The sequence below is a fragment of the Podarcis raffonei genome, chromosome 12 (assembly GCF_027172205.1).
Source record: "Podarcis raffonei isolate rPodRaf1 chromosome 12, rPodRaf1.pri, whole genome shotgun sequence".
Taxonomy (NCBI): Eukaryota; Metazoa; Chordata; class Lepidosauria; order Squamata; family Lacertidae; genus Podarcis; species Podarcis raffonei.
The window spans coordinates 53604433-53624436 of record NC_070613.1 but is presented as its reverse complement, the minus strand read 5'-3'; the positions used below and the strand labels follow the sequence as shown (position 1 = coordinate 53624436).

The window sequence follows — 20004 nt, the reverse complement described above, 5'->3', positions numbered from 1 at the left end:
AACCTATATTATGAGAGAGTTCAGCCCAACCTGAACTGAACACTCAAAACTAGATCACCCAAATCTCATAACCAACTGGATGAAATTCCATTTTGTTGCCCTGCACCTGGTCCCTCACTGCTATCACAACAAGAGTTCAGGGTTTTCAGTGGGATTTGTGAAAGTGAGAAATGGAGATGGTGACATTTCAGACCAGATCTTGATTTCACCCAGCAGCTTCTCTGTTGAAAAGGACTGCAGCCTCAGACAAGAAATCTTTCCATGTTTATGTCAAGAGTTCCAAGTGTCAGAATTGGCCCCAGGAGATGAACGAAAAACAGATCAGGCTCTGAGGGACTCAGACCAGATGCTCAATAGTCATATCAGATTTGGGACCAAGACCCCCTGCAGAGACTATCTGAAGAGCTCCAGGCATGACGGTGGGATGAATAAGCAGCCAGGAAGCAGACAGAGGGGGTTTCAGAGCATGTTGGAAGAAATGGCAAAGAACCTGAAGAGGATAAACTAGGAAATAGAAAAATCGGGAAAGAAAAAAGACAGACCTTGGTCACCTTGTTATGGTTTAACATCCTTTTCCATGAAGAGGTAACAAAGGATGAATGTGAACAAACATAGGCTTGTTGTCTTCCTATTGGCTATTCACTATGAATTGCCTGGCACTGCTACTGTTGTCTTTTACTCAAAAATTACTTAGTGGAAATCATTTAATTTAGAAACTTCCATACTTCTACGTACCTGCGAAGCTCTCAAGTTTACAGAAATCACTTCCTTATTTTGGGGAGCCCCATTCCCCTTCCAAACTTATAAGTATTTGACCATCTAGGTTTGCTTTTACAGGGTGCAGGTCATTGTTTTGCTGCAATGTGGAGCACTCCTGTTCACAGTTTCAACCAGCCACCCGTCCATGTCCTATTCCAGGATACTCCATTCCACTTCTCCTTGGTTTTCCCCTCCTCCCCCTCCCCCACTAAAGATGCTCAGCATTGTGGCCATTGGAGACATTTAATTCTCACTGAGATCTTTTGGAGCATTTTGCATACTTCTAAAAACCTTTAGGGATTTTAGGGATACTTCTAGGGACGTGGGTGGCGCCGTGGGTTAAACCACCTAGGACTTGACGATCAGAAGGTCGGCGGTTCTAATCCCCACGACGGGGTGAGCTCCCATTGCTCGGTCCCTGCTCCTGCCAACCTAGCAGTTTGAAAGCACGTCAAAGTGCAAGTAGATAAATATGTACCGCTTCAGCGGGAAGGTAAATGGCGTTTCCGTGCGCTGCTCTGGTTCACCAGAAGCGACTTAGTCATGCTGGCCACATGACCCGGAAGCTGTACGCCAGCTCCCTCAGCTACTAAAGCGAGATGAGCGCCGCAACCCTAGAGTCGGTCACGACTGGATCTAATGGTCAGGGGTCCCTTTACCTTTTTAAAAATCTTTGCATTCTCCTCAAACATGCCGATTCCTTTCTTGTATTTTTTCATTGGTGCCATTTTGGCTCCATTTCTGTCAGCACTCACCACCTGAGTTTGCTATTAAGGAGGAGAATGCTAAAAATATTTTTTGGATGACTGAAGATTTAAAAAAAAACCTCATTTAAATTTTTGAATAATTGGAGATAAAAATAATCTTGTTGCCAAAAGCCGGAATGGAATTCTTTTAGGTTTCCTGTTCTCACCCAAGCCTTAGGCTCAACCTCCCACCTTATGAAATTCAACTTCTTCAGACTGCCTTATGGAAAAATCAATATACATATAAATACACATCACCTCAACAAAGGAAGTGAAGGGCATCTGAAATTATTTCCATCTAACTGGAGCTGAGAAAGGTAACAGCAGCAATGCCTGACTGTAGTCAAATGGCATTAATGCCTTGATTTCTTCACTGATTTGGGATACCCTCTGCTACTGAAACAGAATAACTGGGTTCAAAATTGAGCAGAGATACTCAAGGAAGAAAGGATTATAGACAGCCTATTAGACAGGATGCAGCAATCCACAGAACCAGGTTAAGATGTTCTGGGTGGGGCTGCACTCCCCCCGGAAAGAAAGAAAAAACAGGTTTGGAGTGGTGTCCTGGACCCAAGATGTTAAGGACCTTAAAAATAATAAATGAACTTATCCAAATTAATACATGTTTGTGTCCAATGGTCATAGTTGGCGTACCTGCCATACTTGGTCAAAGGCACTGATAGGCATTGAGCCTACCTGAGCCTCCAAGAACAAAGTTGGACCCAGGTGCACCCTCAAACTCCACCTTACCCAAGAATAAGGTATTTGCAACCAGCTGGGAGTTGTTATAAACAGAATCCAAGACAAGCTTCTTCAGGAGGCATGGACACACAACCACCAGTTTAAGGGCAACAGGAATTGCAAGAGTCTCGTCCGCATCAACAGGCTGCATAAACTGAAATGGGAAGCATGGGAAGGCAGTGCCTTGGACACCTCAGCTAGAACTGCAAAGACATGTTGTTGGACGTTCACGCCCCTCAATGGGAGTCAGCATGATTAATAGTCCAAGATGGTGGGGAGTGTATCTGGGGTGGGGAGTACAGGTCCCCTATCCCTATCACAAGTGAGACTGAGGAAGAAGAAGAGGAGTTTGGATTTGATACCCCACTTTATCACTACCCTGAGGAGTCTCAAAGCGGCTAACAATCCCCCACAACGAACACTCTGTGAGGTGAATGAGGCTGAGAGACTTCAGAGAAGTGTGACTAGCCCAAGGTCACCCAGCAGCTGCATGTGGAGGAGTGGAGACACGAACCCAGTTCACCAGATTACGAGTCTACCGCTCTTAACCACTACACCACACTGGCATATGCCGCTGGAGGAGGAATGGGATGCAAATACAGTGGTACCTCGGGTTACAGACGCTTCAGGTTACAGATGCTTCAGGTTACAAACTCCGCTAACCCAGAAATAGTACCTCAGGTTAATAACTTTGCTTCAGGATGAGAACAGAAATTGCACAGTAGCGGCATGGCAGCAGCAGGAGGCCCCATTAGCTAAAGTGGTACCTTCAGGTTTCAGGTTAAGAACGGACCTCCAGAACCATTTAAGTTCTTAACCTGAGGTACCACTATATGATAAGCTATGTGATAGCTAAACCAATGGGAAATGAGGCAGGCAGTTTTTTCGCAGGACACCTGCCTGATATTCAACTGCATATTTCCTGCAGAGATGAAAGGTGACCTGTCTTTCCCCTCTTGCCTAGTCTGTTTTATAGCAGTAACCAAGTATATTCCCCCCCCTCACCACTTAATAGGCCAGCTGATTGCTTGCCTTGCTTCCGCACTCCCGGTTGGAGACTAAAACTAGAATGGTCCTCCTCTGAAGCCACTCAATAGCTCTGCCTCCTCTCCCAGCATGGCAGTAGCTCTTATCTCCAAATACCTCACATGCCAGAACTCATACAGATTATAGTCTCGGTAACATGGGTATGTGGGAGACTCTGCAATTAAAAGGGCTCCGTTGTGGGCTTGGCATACTCTCGTTAAAGAAAAAACTTTGCCATGGTTACCATCCTTACATGAGAGCTGCTTTCTTGCCAAGCCTGCCCCCTTTTGATTATTTCTAAACAGTTACAGTACATCAAAATGGGAAGTAAGTAATGAGATAATTGGAACCTGACTATTTAATATAGGCTACAAGGAAGGACAGATCCTGAAGCTGAGGCTCCAATACTTTGGCCACCCCATGAGAAGAGAAGACTCCCTGGAAAAGACCCTGATGTTGGGAAAGATGGAGGGCACAAGGAGAAGGGGATGACAGAGGAAGAGATGGTTGGATAGTGTTCTCGAAGCTACCAGCATGAGTTTGACCAAACTGCGGGAGGCAGTGAAAGACAGGAGTGCCTGGCGTGCTCTGGTCCAGGGGGTCACAAAGAGTCGGACACGACTAAATGACTAAACAACAACAACAACAAGGAAGCACATGTGAAAGCCAAAAGTTCCAGCAACCCTCCTCCCTGTACAGGCAGGCAGCCTCCTTCTCAAGCGCTTGCAAGTGTGGCTACTGAAAAATACACCTGATTAATGTCACCAGTCCATCAATGGAGTGAATGCTTCAAGGTGAAGGGAGTGGGGGGGAGGGAGAGCCACGGCTTCTGCAAAATTGGCTCCACTAGAGCAAGTGCTACCACATTAATGCTAGATGGATAAATTATAGCAGGACAGCTGGGCTTCAGTAAGTGATCCCCATAACCCTGCCCTTCTTTCACACATAAATGTACTTTATGGATCTCCCCAGAGAGATCCAGCCATTTAAAGGCTGCTCGCTGACTGAAAGGCAATTATGTCCAGAACTGGCCCATACATTTTCATGTTTACCAGGAAACCCTTAAGTCACCCAAAGGACGAGATTGCTCGTGGACGTGTTAATGGAACAGAGTGTGTTTCAAGTCTCTGACTTAAGAATGGATGCCATCTGGATCAGTAACAGCCAACAACTTGTATCCAACATATGGACACTAAACCTTCGCGCAGTAAAGTCAAAGCATTTTAGTCCGGCTTCTGCTGAGCAAAGGGGAAGCCACCAAAGCTGTGGGCTCTGCAGAAGGCGTACTGCAGGCATGTGAAAATGGAACAATATGGGGTTGGGGGGGCAGAGAATGCAAGTACAGATAGGAACAGGGAAAAGAAGGGTCATTGGTCATTATGTTAATAAGCCCAAGACCTCATTCACTAGGATTCTCATTCACTTAGGATATTTAGCATGGTGAGGTGCAAAATTTACTCTGGAGCAGAGATACAATCCACAGGTGACTTGCCATTGACAGACACCCAAGTAATTGCATCAAATGGCTACAAAGCCAGTACAGTGGTACCTCTGGTTACAGATGCTTCAGGTTACAGATGCTTCAGGTTACAGACTCTGCTAACCCAGAAACATTACCTCGGGTTAAGAACTTTGCTTCAGGATGAGAACAGAAATCGTGCTCCGGCGGCACGGTGGCAGCAGGAGGCCCCATTAGCTAAAGCGATACCTCAGGTTAAGAACAGTTTCAGGTTAAGAACAGACCTCCGGAGCGAATTAAGTTCTTAACCAGAGGTACCACTATAGCCGTCTCTGTACTGTGACCTCTGCTCGCCTTAACTTGGTGTGCAGGTTTTCTCATCACCAAAACATACCAGACTCCATAAGCGCTGTAAGAGGTCGTTTTCCAAAGTCTGGTTATCACTTACTTGGCTGCCATAGCACTAAATCTCTCCTCAGGCCATTTCGATCAGGGTTTCCATTTGGGCAGAGAGTCTCCGCAGATACGTTGTAGGGGCAGGAGGAGCTGTGTGGCTTCATCAGTGGCGCAAGACACAAGTCCCCACAGCCCCCCTCTACCCATGCTTCCCTCTTCAGAGGGCAATGACTGCAGAAGGCTTCTCATTTTATGGTTAACATATCGGGCCGATGTATCAACTGCTGTTGGAGTGCAGGCTTACCTGCAGTCCAGGCTTAGCTACACCCTGGATCCTGCTCTAACCTTTTAATGCTGGGACTGGTAGAACAGCAATGCCTTTGCGCCTTGGTTCCTCTTTGTTTTCTAGCCCCCAAGCCACTGACCCACAAAGGCCAAAAGACAGAAAGAAAGGGGAGGATAAGGAGCATGCGTTTTGCATACAAAATGTCCCAGCTGGGAAAGACTCATGTCTGAAACTCTGAAGGGTCACTGCAGCCATTGCAGTCAATACCGAGCAACATGGACGGGTGGTCTGAATATGTATAAAGGAACAAGAGCGTAGGGAGGAACTAGCTGTTAATCCTAGCATGGAAGATGCCTGAAATAACGATGAAATCACAGGTGGGTTGGGAGCAGTTTGCACTTACACTGTTCCCCTGGAACGTATAGCTTCTTGCCCCAAGTGAGCAAACAGGTGTCACAGCTGTATTAAAATGAATTTAGCTTTCAGAAACATTTTTCCTCCTGTATTCTAATTAAGCTGCTGTACTATTCCAAGCTCTGACTGTCAGAGACATTCCTGGGAATGGGAATTTATAGTTAAATTAAACAGCCTTGTGTTTTTCCACCTATCTCCCTATTGCTAAAACCAAAGGGGAGGGGAACCCTTGCAGAGATGTATCTTTGGTCTCCCTCCTCCTCCGCACTTTGGTTCTTCCTCCCTTACAGGAGTCATGCCGAATGAGTACAATCTGAAATCACAGTGGAAATCTAATTAGGGGTGGGGAAAAATACCTTTCATCTAATAAAGTCCTCACATGTTGCAGCATATCACTCACAAGCCAGTTCCCATACTATCGCATGACTAGATAGGTATCTGAAAACAGACATCCGCCCTACTTCTCCGATAAGAGATTTGCTGCCGCAATCTTCTTCTCTTTTTTAAGGGGTTGGGTGGGGAGGACACTCCAGAGCACAGGCAGCAAACTTCTGCAAGAATTCTTCGTGATGGCTGCACAGCTCATGTTCAGTTTGCACAGGTATGACCCTTATTCAGAGGCAAATAAGCAGGTGAGACAGATGAGGAGGAGTAAAGAAAACAGGAATGAAGAAGGCTTGGAGGAAGAGGGCTGCACTGCTCTTCAGTTTGCTGAGAGATTTCTTTCCACTAACCCACACCTAGTCCTAGTCCTCTGGGTAGGAACGGAAGGGGTGGGGAAGGAAACACTGACAAACTGGCAGCCTATTAATTGTATTTTAATCAATGTGCAACTTCTGTTTGATGAAGTTAAGGAGGCGCTGGAGAAGAGAAACAGCCAACTGCACCCCAAGGCAAAGGCAAGCATGCACAGCCAATCTGACTTCAGCTATGCCAAACGTGCTGAATGATTAATTGAAGCCATCGGGGCCCAGATCCTGCAGGTTGCACAACATGTCTGTGCCATGTGCAAAGCTGCCAATTAAAAAAGGGGTTATAGGGTGCTTCTTCTTTAGCCTGTGCCAGCTATCACCCAGGGATAACCCTCCTAAAGGCACTTAAGTCAAACCAATTGGAATAATATGAAACAAATCAGATTTCAAGAAATCTCAGACCACTGTAGAATATGGAATATAAAACTAGCTGCCTTGTATTGACTTAGTCCATCTACTCCCATCAACATGAGTTCACCAAGGTCTTTTGCCACAGAACTACTTCCTCAGTTCTTTTCACTGGGGGTTTTCAGATCCTGAACCTGCAAAGTACTGAGTTAGGCACACTTGATGACTGAAAGTGTGCATCACTTCTAGACCCACTGCTTCTTAGTAAAATATTAGTGCACAGCATGTTCATCTAAGTTTAAGATCATCATACCTGGGACATACTACAACTGAGTCTGAGCTTGGTCAGTTATTACCTTAACAGTGCAATCCTATCTGCATCTACTCAAAAGTACGTGTTGTTGAGTTCAACAAGAGGTTGTTCCCTGGTAAGGAATAGGACTGAAATCTACATCCTGTTTGTGCTTGTCATTTTCTTGACTTTAATGGCGTTTTATCACCCAAGCAATTATACACACTTTTTGCACTTTCTGCATTTGTAAAGCAAATTTTAAATGTATGTTTGATATAAGTAAGGATCTCAACTGTGGTGTATAACCAGGCAACCTGTCCTCAATCACGTGGAGAGGTATTTCACACACCACCTCAACTAACGTGCATGAAACAACTTGCCAACAAAAGGAATTTGGCCCTACCAAATTCTAGTCTAGGTTTTGTAACAAATTCACTCACAGTTTCACTCATAAGGAAGAGAAAAACAGTTTTTGTGTTATAAGACATGAATACATTCCACCCTGTAATGCTACACAGTATCTCTCTTTTGGGTTATGTATGTTAACATGTCATAATTTGGTACACACATCATGCACAGCTATGCCAGTTCTTTCTGTTGGATGGTTCCAATTTTTTTTTTATGGCGCCTGACCACTTGGAAGCACGCCAGTTTGTATAGCAACACACACTCCTTGGAGAACTGAATCATCCCTAATACAGAGGCTTGTGTAGAACCAAATCTCAAATTAGCAAGTACTATATGAGGGTTGGTCAACTATTAAGTTGGTTCTGCTTTCTAGAAAGCAAATGATTCCAATATACTCTGTATTTTTTAAAAAAACAAATGTTTTACCATCATAAGCAACTATTGACATGTATGGGACTTGACAAACTTTTGTTGTTGTACACAATTCCATGGAGCACCAACTGACTGATGGGGTGGGGGCAAGAAGAGGAGAGGAAAGGAGAGGTGACATGCCAACTGGCAAATATTCAAATACCGTTTATGCCAGGAAAAGCCAAGCCTGAATTCCTAAACCAACCAATAATTTGAACCACTGAATTCAGTTCTTTATCTACCAAGCGATGTCTGCTCTAAACAGAAAACTCAAATTATGCCACAAATGTTCAAGTAATGCTTTTGCTACCAGAATCAGAGTTCCACTTCATTTAATATAATGCTGTTATATTATCATGTGCATTGATACAAAGTTAAAAACTTACAACACAAGCACACGTGATGCATTTGTTCCCTTCAGGCTGAAATTCCTCACCTTCACGGTAATGTCTACCTTCAAATGTACAACCTGGGTGGAAAAAAAGAGAAAATAAGTTTGGCTCATATCTGCATAAGATCTCTCTTGCAGTTGAGCTGCAATATAAATGCAATGTGTGAAAAGTACTAGTAGCCCAAACTGTTTGCAAATAGTAGGTTCGGATAAAATCATTATCTAAAATAACAGGAGCACATATGGGAATTCCTCTTAATTGCCTCTTCATTTCCAAGCCTTTAGGGCACACCACATTATCATTTTAAATCTTATCTTCATAACCACAAAGGTCGAGGAACTTAATTAAAATGCATTAAGTTCGTAGTAATGTGTTGTACATCTTAGGAATTTGGATTTTAACAAACATGAAAAGAAAAATTGAACTCTGTAATCCTAACTGAGTACCATAATTATGTATTGATTATATCATGCGGAAACCAAACAGCCATCGTGGACACTGAAGAAGAAATCAATGTGATACCCTAGAGATGAGGAAGTGATGTAGAGATTGTTCATGGACAAGAATTTTTTTTATTAATGCCTGCTTTGCTTCTGCTTTGCACATAAACTATTGTTTTAACAGCAACAAGGATGGGGGAAAGTGTGGTGCCAGGAAAGGGGCAAACACAGAGATAGCCAGTGCCAGCTCCATGTTTAGTGGGGGGCTTGGGAACAATGTTCTGAGTGGACCCTTCCTTCCATGAGTGGGCTTCCCTCCTCATTGCCAGTGTCAGCTGTCTATTCACTTCTGCTCTTCTTCCTATGAGTGCAACCCATAAAACCACTGTCAAGGCAAGAGGAGGGGTGTGTGAATTGGCAGCTATGGAGGGGAGGCCTCACTGAGAATATCAATTATGGCACAACTGCATTGGCGACCAGTGAGGTTTCCGGGCTCAGTTCAAAGTGCTAGTTCTGACCCACAGAGTCTTATGCAGCTCAGGACCACAACACCTCAAGGACCGCCTCTCCCCACGTGAACTGACCTGGACCCTGCAATCACCATCCATGTGACCCCTGCATGAGAGGTCCAGAGGATGGCTCCAAACTTATAGAATGTTCTCCCCAAGAAAGCTCACCTGGCCCCATCTTTATCTATATTTAAGCACGAGGCAAAATGTTTCCTTTTTTCCTGAGGTTTTTGGCTCTTTAGAGGGTTTTCAAGCATTTGTGATCTCTTTTCAGTGAGGCAGGATCTGTAGACGTATCTTTTATTTGTACAGATGTGAGGAGAGGGGTAGATTTTGATTCTGTTTATTGCAATTGGTTTGATTTTTCTATAGTCATAAAACAGTAAGTGCATAAATTAGCAGCAGTCCACCACAGTGAGCCAACCGCGGGGTTGTGGGCTGTGGCAGGCGCCCAACAATGCCAACCGTCGGAGCTAACAAAGGCCCTGGAAGGCTTCTCACAGGCAGTCAGAGACCACAGCCCTTAGCTAGATGGACCAGGGCTCTGGATTCTGAGCCTCGTATTCCACCTTAAAAACTGACCCACAGAACGTAATGCATTTTAGATTTGTATACCACTGTCTCTTTGAAACCTTACCTGGACATGTGGGGCAGCACATTCCTGGCTGCTTCAAAGGGTTTTTGCAATGAACAATGCAGTGAATCTCAGATTCTGTTATCACTCCTTCCTGTCAAGAGCACAACAAACCAACAATTATTTACAATCCAAAAATTAAAGTAAAGCACAGAGTACACATGGAAGGGAGGTACAGAAATAAATAACATATTATATAAGCAATTTGCACAATGGACATAATGATAAAAAATTAATAGAATGATCAGAATCTTAAGGCATTTTTAACATACATCTTCACATCTCTGTAATGTAAAAGGTAAAGGTAAAGGTACCTCTGCCCGTACGGGCCAGTCGTTTCCGACTCTGGGGTTGCGCGCCCATCTCGCTTAAGAGGCCGGGGGCCAGCGCTGTCCGAAGACACTTCCGGGTCACGTGGCCAGCGTGACAAGCTGCATCTGGCGAGCCAGCGCCAGCGCAGCACATGGAAACGCTGTTTACCTTCCCGCTAGTAAGCGGTCCCTATTTATCTACTTGCACCCGGGGGTGCTTTCGAACTGCTAGGTTGGCAGGCGCTGGGACCGAGCAACGGGAGCTCACCCCATCGCGGGGATTCAAACCGCCGACCTGACGATCGGCAAGTCCTAGGCGCTGAGGTTTTACCCACAGCACCACCCGCGTCCCTCTCTGTAATGTAGCTACACTTAAAAATTACTTTCCTATATGACAACATTCATACATACTCATAAATAGACGAGAGGTGCACTTTAGCATCACTAAAGTGCCCAGTGGCCTAGCCAACCTGAGGTGACACTTTGTCACATCAATTTATGCTGGATTTTTGCATTTTCAAAAAATAGCACTGTTGTTTGATGATCGAGATGGAAGGCATTCAATGATGTGTTTTTGTTTTTGTTTTTATTTACGAAGTTCATTAAATGTGGACCACTGGGCAAGGACTGGAATCGGGATGAGTTGTAGATCACATCTGATATTCAGAGTGTGCTCAGGGAAACCTTGCAAAAAAACAGTTGCTGCGGTTGTCGTTGTCTCTCTGTACAATGGTCCAAACTGAGATTAATCCAAAAGTAAAATAGTACTTGAGTCTGCCTAACTCCACTTGCTAGATTCAACTATGAGGTAGGAAACCAAGAAACCTTCTTGAGAGGAAAAAACGATGCCACTCTTCTCAAAAGCCTTTAAGACACAGGAAACGTTAAAATAACGCTTTGATTGCAACAGACCTGATAAAGACATTCCTCCCACCCTACTTCCTTGGAGGAAAGGGGCTTATGAAAAGAGATAAAAGGTTCTCCTCCTGTGGAATGGAAGCCTCTTATCTCTGATGCTTCTGCTGATAGGGGTCTAGTAAATGATCACTTCCTGCACTCCTTGCTCCAGAAGTCAAAATCCTGGTAAATAAAATGACAGGATGACAGGATCTCTGTGCACAGGTTGCTCTTTTCTGATGGATCTATCTGCATTCCTAAGCACAGAGAAAGAGAGGTACTTTTTAAAAACAAATTCCAAATCTGAGTGCTTTAAATGGAAGCAGAATGACCCATTTCTGCATTTGGACCCTGAAAATGACAAGTATACTCAGGCAAGAACTAGACACCCCAAGAGCAACCTTGCATTTCATGTAAACCACAAGTGTGCATTTAATTCCTCCCTCTCCCCATAGAATGCCTGGGACAACTTATTCATATCCCGATGTCACGGTGTTGCGGGTTTTCTCGTCCACAAGTGGCAGCCTATGATTACATGGGGAGACAGGGAAAGGCCCGACTCAGTGCGATCAGGATATGGGCATGTTACCACAGGCATGGCAGACAGGGGATGAAATGCACAGTTGTCTTTTGTGGCCACGGCCACACATCTCATGTGACATGAGCTCCTGACCTCAAGATCTAGCCCCCTTTTAAAAAAAGGTTTCAAAATGGATATTTGATATCTTGTTCTCCAATATAAAAATTCTCAGAGCGGCTCCCAGTATGAAATCAAATCAACAACAACAGAGTTAAACACATTTTTTAACCAAACAAAAGAGCAGGAACATGGCCAGAAAAAGGCAGAGTTTAAAATTAAAGAAATAAAAGGCCTGGGAGAATAAAAAGGGTGAGGGCTCAACCCTTCTTCAATTGACGAAACAGGAGATTCAGTGCTTGCCCCTGGTGAAAGAGAACCCAAGGAACCACCACAGAAAAGGCATATCCCTGGTCACCATTTTCCGATAGCAGTGGAACTTAATGCATGGGCAGGCTCATATGAAAGAATGCAGTCCCTGAGTCCAAACAGTCCTCCAAACCTGCTCCGCACACAGTGTGTTCCTGTAATGAAAGCAGGATCCTGCCAGAGCATGGATAGCCACACAACTCATTCACACACATTCCCTGTCCAGAAGCGGTCACAGCTGGCACACTAGCCTTAGCTGGAGAAGCATGCTTCGTGCCACAATGGCACTTGGTCCTCCAAAGACAAGGCCAGTTCCAAGAAGACACGTCTCCCTCCAGCCTGCAAAACTGATCCTTTAGGGCAAATGCAACCTCACCTAGAACAGGCTGAACAACCCACCATCCAGGGCAGACACGCAACCCCACCCTTTGCCTTGTCCAGACTGAGATGCAGTTTGTTGGCCTCCGATATGCACTTTGGATCCTACCTAAATCTAATGAAGCCTGAGAGCCTGGCATGCATTTCACTGTTCTGTATGCACCAAATGTACGTTCAAACAAAGCCCAAGTACTAAAGATATACTGTTTGGCTTCTGCTACACACAACATAGACGGAATTTGGGACAAGTAACATTTATACATACCGTGTTACAATTTGGGGGTAGAGAAGCCTAAGGCTAGTTTCATATTTAATATAAACATTTCAGACTTTCAGAACCCCACTCCTTTAACATCTTGAATCCATTGCTCTGTCTAAAAGTGCTTTCACAGAAGGCCCTGAATCTTTCCTTGGGGAGATCTTCATTTTCTTGCTATTTTCATAGGCAAATGTCCGAGCAATTGACTATATACAGCAATGCCCATATACCAATGGTGCCTTCTATTCTTTACTTACCTCCAGAGTCTTCATTTAATTCCCAACCCATGATAATTTCACTTTATGAATCAACACGATCTTTCCCTCTCTTAAGTTTTAGATTTTTTTATTGAGATTAGAAAAACAAAATCCATGAGTTCTATTCCTTACCTGACACTGATTCATGATACATGGTTTGTCTGAGACCTGCCATGACTGTGAGCTGTTATATGATTTTCCTTCAAAACTGCAACCTAGAAGGAAAATGAAAAATTAAATGAGTAGAGCAGTTCTTTTTATTTTACTAATCCACACCCAACCACTAAAAACCACCACATTCCTTCAAGGGCTGTCTAATTTCTACAGTTCTGGAGGTAGAGCATTCCACGGAAATTCTGTTATCGGAGGCACAATTTGCATTCTACAAAAATGTTACCACTTACAAAATAAAGCAAGTTTTTCATCCTCATGGTTCAGAAAATACAACTGAAAAAATGCAGGCTGGCTGATATCTAACCCTAACACAAAAGACAGAGAGAAAAAGAAAGGGGTGTGAGTCAATGGTGGTTTGGATGAGCTATAGTAATTACCTCTTTTTAGGTATTAGATAATGAGGAGACTAAAGGGGAAAGTGGAGTAGTATTTTTGTAATGTGTTATTACTAAAGTAAAAGGCATTGCCCATGAAAACAGCAAGAACGTTCTTGTGCATTTTTCCAAGCCTCATATTCCGTCTCCCAGTCCTGTTCTCTGTTCAAGAGAGTTGCAATCGCAGAGAAGTACTGTCTTAAACCGCTTAATGCAGAACTCTTCAGAAAGCCGCCTGATGGTAAATGTCTTCCACTTTGGCAAGTTTATTCAGCCAGGTAGAATTCCACCTGCTACATGACTGAGCACAGAGCATATTTGGCACGGAAAGTAGCAATTACTGAATTCCTCACATTCAGAGATATCTGCGAAGGCCTTGCTTTCCATCCTGCTCATTACACCATAATCAAGCATTAAGACCATTCATACTATTTATCTTCCAGATGGAGAAGAAACCTTCTGGATTAAATCAAAGGGGAGGAGGAACCACGGGCTTCATTCCAACGTACTCCTAAAGCTCAGCACAGAAGGCCAAACCACTTTCATTTCAAGTGCACTTTGTCAATTTGTACCGGCTATGCGTTTACTTCTAACCTTCAGACTACTGTATTGTACTTTATTAAGGAAAAAGAAGAAGCATGAAGTTCAAACATTTCTTTTGTTTTTAGTGAGACAGTAAATTCACATTAATTCATTTCATTTATTTTATTAATGATATGTGTGTAAAGGTAAAGGGTAAAGGGACCCCTGACCATTCGATCAAGTCTTGGCCGACTCTGGGGTTGCGGCGCTCATCTCGCTTTATTGGCCGAGGGAGCTGGCGTACAGCTTCCGGGTCATGTGGCCAGCATGACTAAGCTGCTTCTGGCGAACCAGAGCAGCACACGGAAATGCCGTTTACCTCCCTGCCGGAGCGGTACCTATTTATCTACTTGCACTTTGACGTGCTTTCGAACTGCTAGGTTGGCAGGAGCAGGGACCGAGCAACGGGAGCTCACCCCGTCACGGGGATTCGAACTGCCGACCTTCTGATCGGCAAGTCCTTGGCTCTGTGGTTTAACCCACAGCGCCACCCACATCCCTATGATATGTGTGTATGCCACCTCAATACATAAAGTTCTCTGAACAGCTTACACTTGGGCATTTTAAAAAACACCATTGATTCTTTTTTTAAAAAAAATCAGATTCCATAGGGAGAAACATTTTCCTGCCTCGTATTGCCACCTCCTTTCATCATTAAAAAAAGGAGAGTCCAGCAACTTCTGAGGAAGTCCATTCAACAATCCTTACTATCAGAAAGTAAAGGCCAGGGCTCCTATATAAGCGTCTTCCAAAGGCAACTATTATTACATTTTAGCACAGATGTCTCTAAATAATGATACTGAAGAAACAGTGAAAGATGCCCATTACTCCTTGTAGTGTGGAATCTGCCATGTTTCTAATATTGCAATATAAATTAATGAGACTTGCCCACTTTGGCCTATGAAACACATTGATGCACCAGGTTGCTACATAAGCTGCTCACTCTTTCCCTAAAGACTTCATTCAAAACAGTCGTTTCAAAACTAAGAATTCGCCAGGCATTTTTGCTTATTTTAAGTTAGCAGGAATTTTATAAGCAGGTCGTTTCCTATACTCCCAAGAGGGAAAAATTATGGTAACATACTGTATATTGGCCCCATAATCCCCTTTTCCTACGGTGGATTTTTCTAATTCTTTTTCTTTTGCTCCTTACTCCTTTTTTAAAGTTTCTCTTGGCATGAAAAATAAACATCAGGAGGGAGAAAAACATTCAAGGACATGTTATATTTAATTCTTGATAAATTGTTCCTCAGAGGAAAGTCCAGACAAACTAGTGCAGAAATATAAAAACAGCCCAACAATGCCCCTTTAAAAAAAGCATCTGTATTTCATAAACATTAATATGTAGACCATGTTAAAAGAACTGCAAATTCTATACACGGAGGATAGTACAGTGGTACCTCGGGTTACAGACGCTTCAGGTTACAGACTCCGCTTACCTAGAAATAGTACCTCGGGTTAAGAACTTTGCTTCAGGATGAGAACAGAAATCGTGCACCGGCGGTGCGGCGGCAGCAGGAGGTCCCATTAGCTAAAGTGGTGCTTCAGGTTAAGAACAGTTTCAGGTTAAGAACGGACCTCAGGAATGAATTAAGTATGTAACCAGAGGTACCACTGTAAATGCATTGTTGCATATTTTTGTAACATATTAAAATCAAAGGCACTGCCTGGCCATGCCCCAAAATGTTCTTAAATTATTTTACTGATGCAAAATCAGTATAATAACCTAACATTAATAGGACTAGCACAGACATAACCCTTAACAGACTGGAAGGAGACTACCCCCAACCTCCCACCGTACTGTTTAACATGGTTCATGCATTGATATTAACTAAGATTCCCACATAAACCAACCAGAATTTGAAGCTGGTTACAAATTGCAGGGTTGCAGTCCTCTGTGGCCAGCACTGGAAAATCATGGTTAAAGAAGGATCATGAAGAAATCTTTACATTTCAGCATTGGTCAAGAGGAACCTACACACATTAAGGCTGCGGTGTGTGTTGCAGTCCAGCAATATCTGGAGGACCAGAGATCTCCCACCCCTGACTTGTGCAAATTGCAAGATAGAAGTGTGTGTCATAGCTGTCAAGCGTCCCTTATTTGGTGGGACAGTCCCTTATCCCAGCGCCATGTCCCGCAGCTGTCCCTTATTGATGATGTCCCTTTAATTTCCCGGGTTTCAAAGGAAGCAGCTCCTCTCCCTCCCTCCCTGCCGGCCAGGGAGGAGGGAGGCTCCAACTGTGTTGCTTGGCTGCGTTGCTCACCCAATAAGGAGTCTAAGAATGATTGGGGGGTGGAGCTTGCATGCCTTGTGCCGATCAAATCGGCCGCATTGCCTGGGGACTTGCCTTTGCTCAGCGCTTCCCAGCGGAGAGGTGACGGTGGTTTTCCTTGAGGCTTTGTTTGGCTGCTGGCTGGGCTTTCTGCCTTTGGCTCAGAGGGGCTCAGAAGTTGAACATACCTGTGCCGGGAAAATCCCTTATTTTGACTGCTGAACCCTTATTTTTGAGGCTGCTGGTCCCTTATTTTCAAATCTGTCAGTTGACAGCTATGGTGTGTGTGTGTGTGTGTGTTTCTATACTCAGCCAAACTGGGAGCACAGGAGCGCTGCAATATTTGCACTACCTGAACAAAAACTGGACTCCCTAGACATTTGCTTTGTGAGTTAAGTCTGTGAATGAATGCCTCACCATTCAAGGACTGCTTACTAGTCAACTGCACCATGCTGAAGCAGCCTTAAAGTTCCATGCCGGATGAAAACTTTCGTGAAAGGGGAAGTAGATACTGCTGTGCTGCTTCCTCTATAAAAAAGCAAACTTCTGATTTATTTATTTATTTTTTATTTTTTTAAGGAACAACATGATTTATTAACTTGTAAAGATAAAAGCAACTGTGCTCAAGGAATAATCTTTCAAGTTGGCTTCTCTGATTATCTCAGCTAGCAATCTAGTACTAGTCTCAGTTAGTTCTCAAAGCTGGGAGATGGGGGTGCGGAGAATTGGGGTGCAAGGTGCTTTAAAAGCCCCCCTCCACCTTTTAGATGGAGTTGGCATATATTGAGGTTGCATGTCTTAATACGCTACCCCTCCCATGGCACTTGGAATTGGTACTCAAGCATGCTCATCGGAGGGGGAAAAATGGGTATATTTCAACTGTGCATGCATTGAATGGATGGTTAATCATCACCAGCAGCAAAAAAACAACAACAATATATGTGCATGACAGAAATAGAGAACTAATGGCATTTGAAAAGAAGGAGGAGTACACGGCTATGCAGAACTGTGGAAAGTTACCCAAACTTCTTATAGACGAGATACACCTTGTTATGTACTGAAGTTCTCACCCTGGGCCAGCAGGGGGATACTGTAGATAGTTATGCAAATAAGGGATCGAAAGTGACGTTCAGTGATTGGATAGTTTTAGAAAGTTGATACAGTTACGTGGTACTGGAGCTCTATATAAGCAGGCTGACTGAACCCTTCAGTTCAGTTCTGTCCTGGCCTGTGAATAAACAAGAGCTGTTTGAAGAATTGCTGTGTCTTCTGATATTTTCACCCACGACTTAACACACCTCTTTCTGACCGAACCCAAAGGGTGCTCATCAATGGTTCCTCTTCATCCTGGAGAAGAGTGACTAGTGGGGTGCCACAGGGTTCTGTCTTGGGCCCGGTCTTATTCAACATCTTTATCAACGACTTGGATGATGGACTCAAGGGCATCCTGATCAAATTTGCAGATGACACCAAACTGGGAGGGGTGGCTAACACCCCAGAGGACAGGAACACACTTCAAAATGACCTTGACAGATTAGAGAACTGGGCCAAAACAAACAAGATGAATTTTAACAGGGAGAAATGTAAAGTATTGCACTTGGGCAAAAAAAATGAGAGGCACAAATACAAGATGGGTGACACCTGGCTTGAGAGCACTACATGTGAAAAGGATCTAGGAGTCTTGGTTGACCACAAACTTGACATGAGCCAACAGTGTGACGCGGCAGCTAAAAAAGCCAATGCAATTCTGGGCTGCATCAATAGGAGTATAGCATCTAGATCAAGGGAAGTAATAGTGCCACTGTATTCTGCTCTGGTCAGACCTCACCTGGAGTACTGTGTCCAGTTCTGGGCACCACAGTTCAAGAAGGACATTGACAAACTGGAACGTGTCCAGAGGAGGGCAACCAAAATGGTCAAAGGCCTGGAAACGATGCCTTATGAGGAACGGCTAAGGGAGCTGGGCATGTTTAGCCTGGAGAAGAGGAGGTTAAGGGGTGATATGATAGCCATGTTCAAATATATAAAAGGATGTCACATAGAGGAGGGAGAAAGATTGTTTTCTGCTGCTCCAGAGAAGCGGACACGGAGCAATGGATCCAAACTACAAGAAAGAAGATTCCACCTAAACATTAGGAAGAACTTCCTGACAGTAAGAGCTGTTCGACAGTGGAATTTGCTGCCAAGGAGTGTGGTGGAGTCTCCTTCTTTGGAGGTCTTTAAGCAGAGGCTTGACAACCATATGTCAGGAGTGCTCTGATGGTGTTTCCTGCTTGGCAGGGGGTTGGACTCGATGGCCCTTGTGGTCTCTTCCAACTCTATGATTCTATGATTCTATGATTCTATGATTCTTTCTGAATTAAAGTTAAATGCCAGCTTCTCTTACAGCAGTTAACTATTAAAAGAGGAAGATTCACCTGCCCTTACCAGAACCCACCTCCTGCGTTGCCACATGGCCTGCTCATTCTTCTCACTTGCTGTCACTAAAGCAGTGACTGAATATTGGTGTAAGCCACACCTGCAGGACAATATGTGTACACATAAAGTATTTATGGGTATGTTCACATTCTTCTTTTATTCTTTGGCGATCACTCATAGCTGAGTAAGATGGTCTTCCATGAACACGGTCTTAACAGTGAGTCCATAAGTGACTGTGGAGGCCAGTTCTGGATCCACACGTCCTTCCACAGTGGGGACATAGGTTTCCAGGTGGAAGTTGTTCACATTACAGCTTATACAGCATCCAGTGTGTTCCCACTGCTAATTTTTGGCATTGCGTTCACATGGCATTAGTCACAATCCATTTCGATCCTGCAGTTTCTTGACAAAAACTGCTGTTGGATGTGGGGGGTTTGCTCAAACCAGCTCCGATCTGATCATAGACAACTGGAAGCAGAATAAGTCGTAATGTGAACATAGACTAACGGTCATCAGCAGGTGCAGGTGAGAACGCAAATGCAGGTGACAGCTTAATGAGTAGGCATTCTATGGGGGTTGCCAAAGAGGGGCCCAATAAATTCATGTGCATCCAGTGAAAACATCACTGCCCTCTCTCTGATGCAAACAGCTCTGTGCAAATGTGGCTTGAAATGCAGAAAGGCAATGTGAATTTACCCTAACTTTCTCCATGTAGAGAAATTATAAAAATTCCATTCAAAGGCAAATGTCACATTAATCAAAACTTAGGAGTTGTTGTTTTTTAGGGGCATGCCACAGACATTGTGAAGGTATATTCGCACGATAAGCATGCTGATTTTATATCAGTTTAAAGTTAAAGGTAAAGGGACCCCTGACCATTAGGTCCAGTCGTGGCCGACTCTGGGGTTGCGGCGCTCATCTCGCTTTATTGGCCAAGGGAGCTGGTGTACAGCTTCCGGGTCATGTGGCCAGCATGACTAAGCCGCATCTGGCAAAACCAGAGCAGCACACGGAAACGCCGTTTACCTCCCCACCGGAGCAGTACCTATTTATCTACTTGCACTTTGACGTGCTTTCGAACTGCTAGGTTGGCAGGAGCAGGGACCAAGCAACGGGAGCTC

The 20004-nt window shown here is 44.1% G+C and overlaps 1 protein-coding gene across 4 annotated transcripts in view; it reads right to left on the bottom strand.

The window, feature by feature from the left end:
- Positions 1 to 20004, bottom strand: part of BMPER (BMP binding endothelial regulator) — a 177140-nt gene that overhangs the window by 112245 nt on the left and 44891 nt on the right. For 3 of the 4 annotated variants that reach the window (XM_053409549.1, XM_053409547.1, XM_053409550.1), the window contains 3 exons: positions 13194 to 13276; positions 10017 to 10107; positions 8425 to 8507 (listed from right to left, as the gene is read on the bottom strand). In XM_053409549.1, coding sequence (XP_053265524.1) covers positions 8425 to 8507; positions 10017 to 10107; positions 13194 to 13276 — 257 coding nt within the window. The remainder of the gene's footprint in view (positions 1 to 8424; positions 8508 to 10016; positions 10108 to 13193; positions 13277 to 20004) is intronic. The other variant, XM_053409548.1, reaches the window with a different exon arrangement.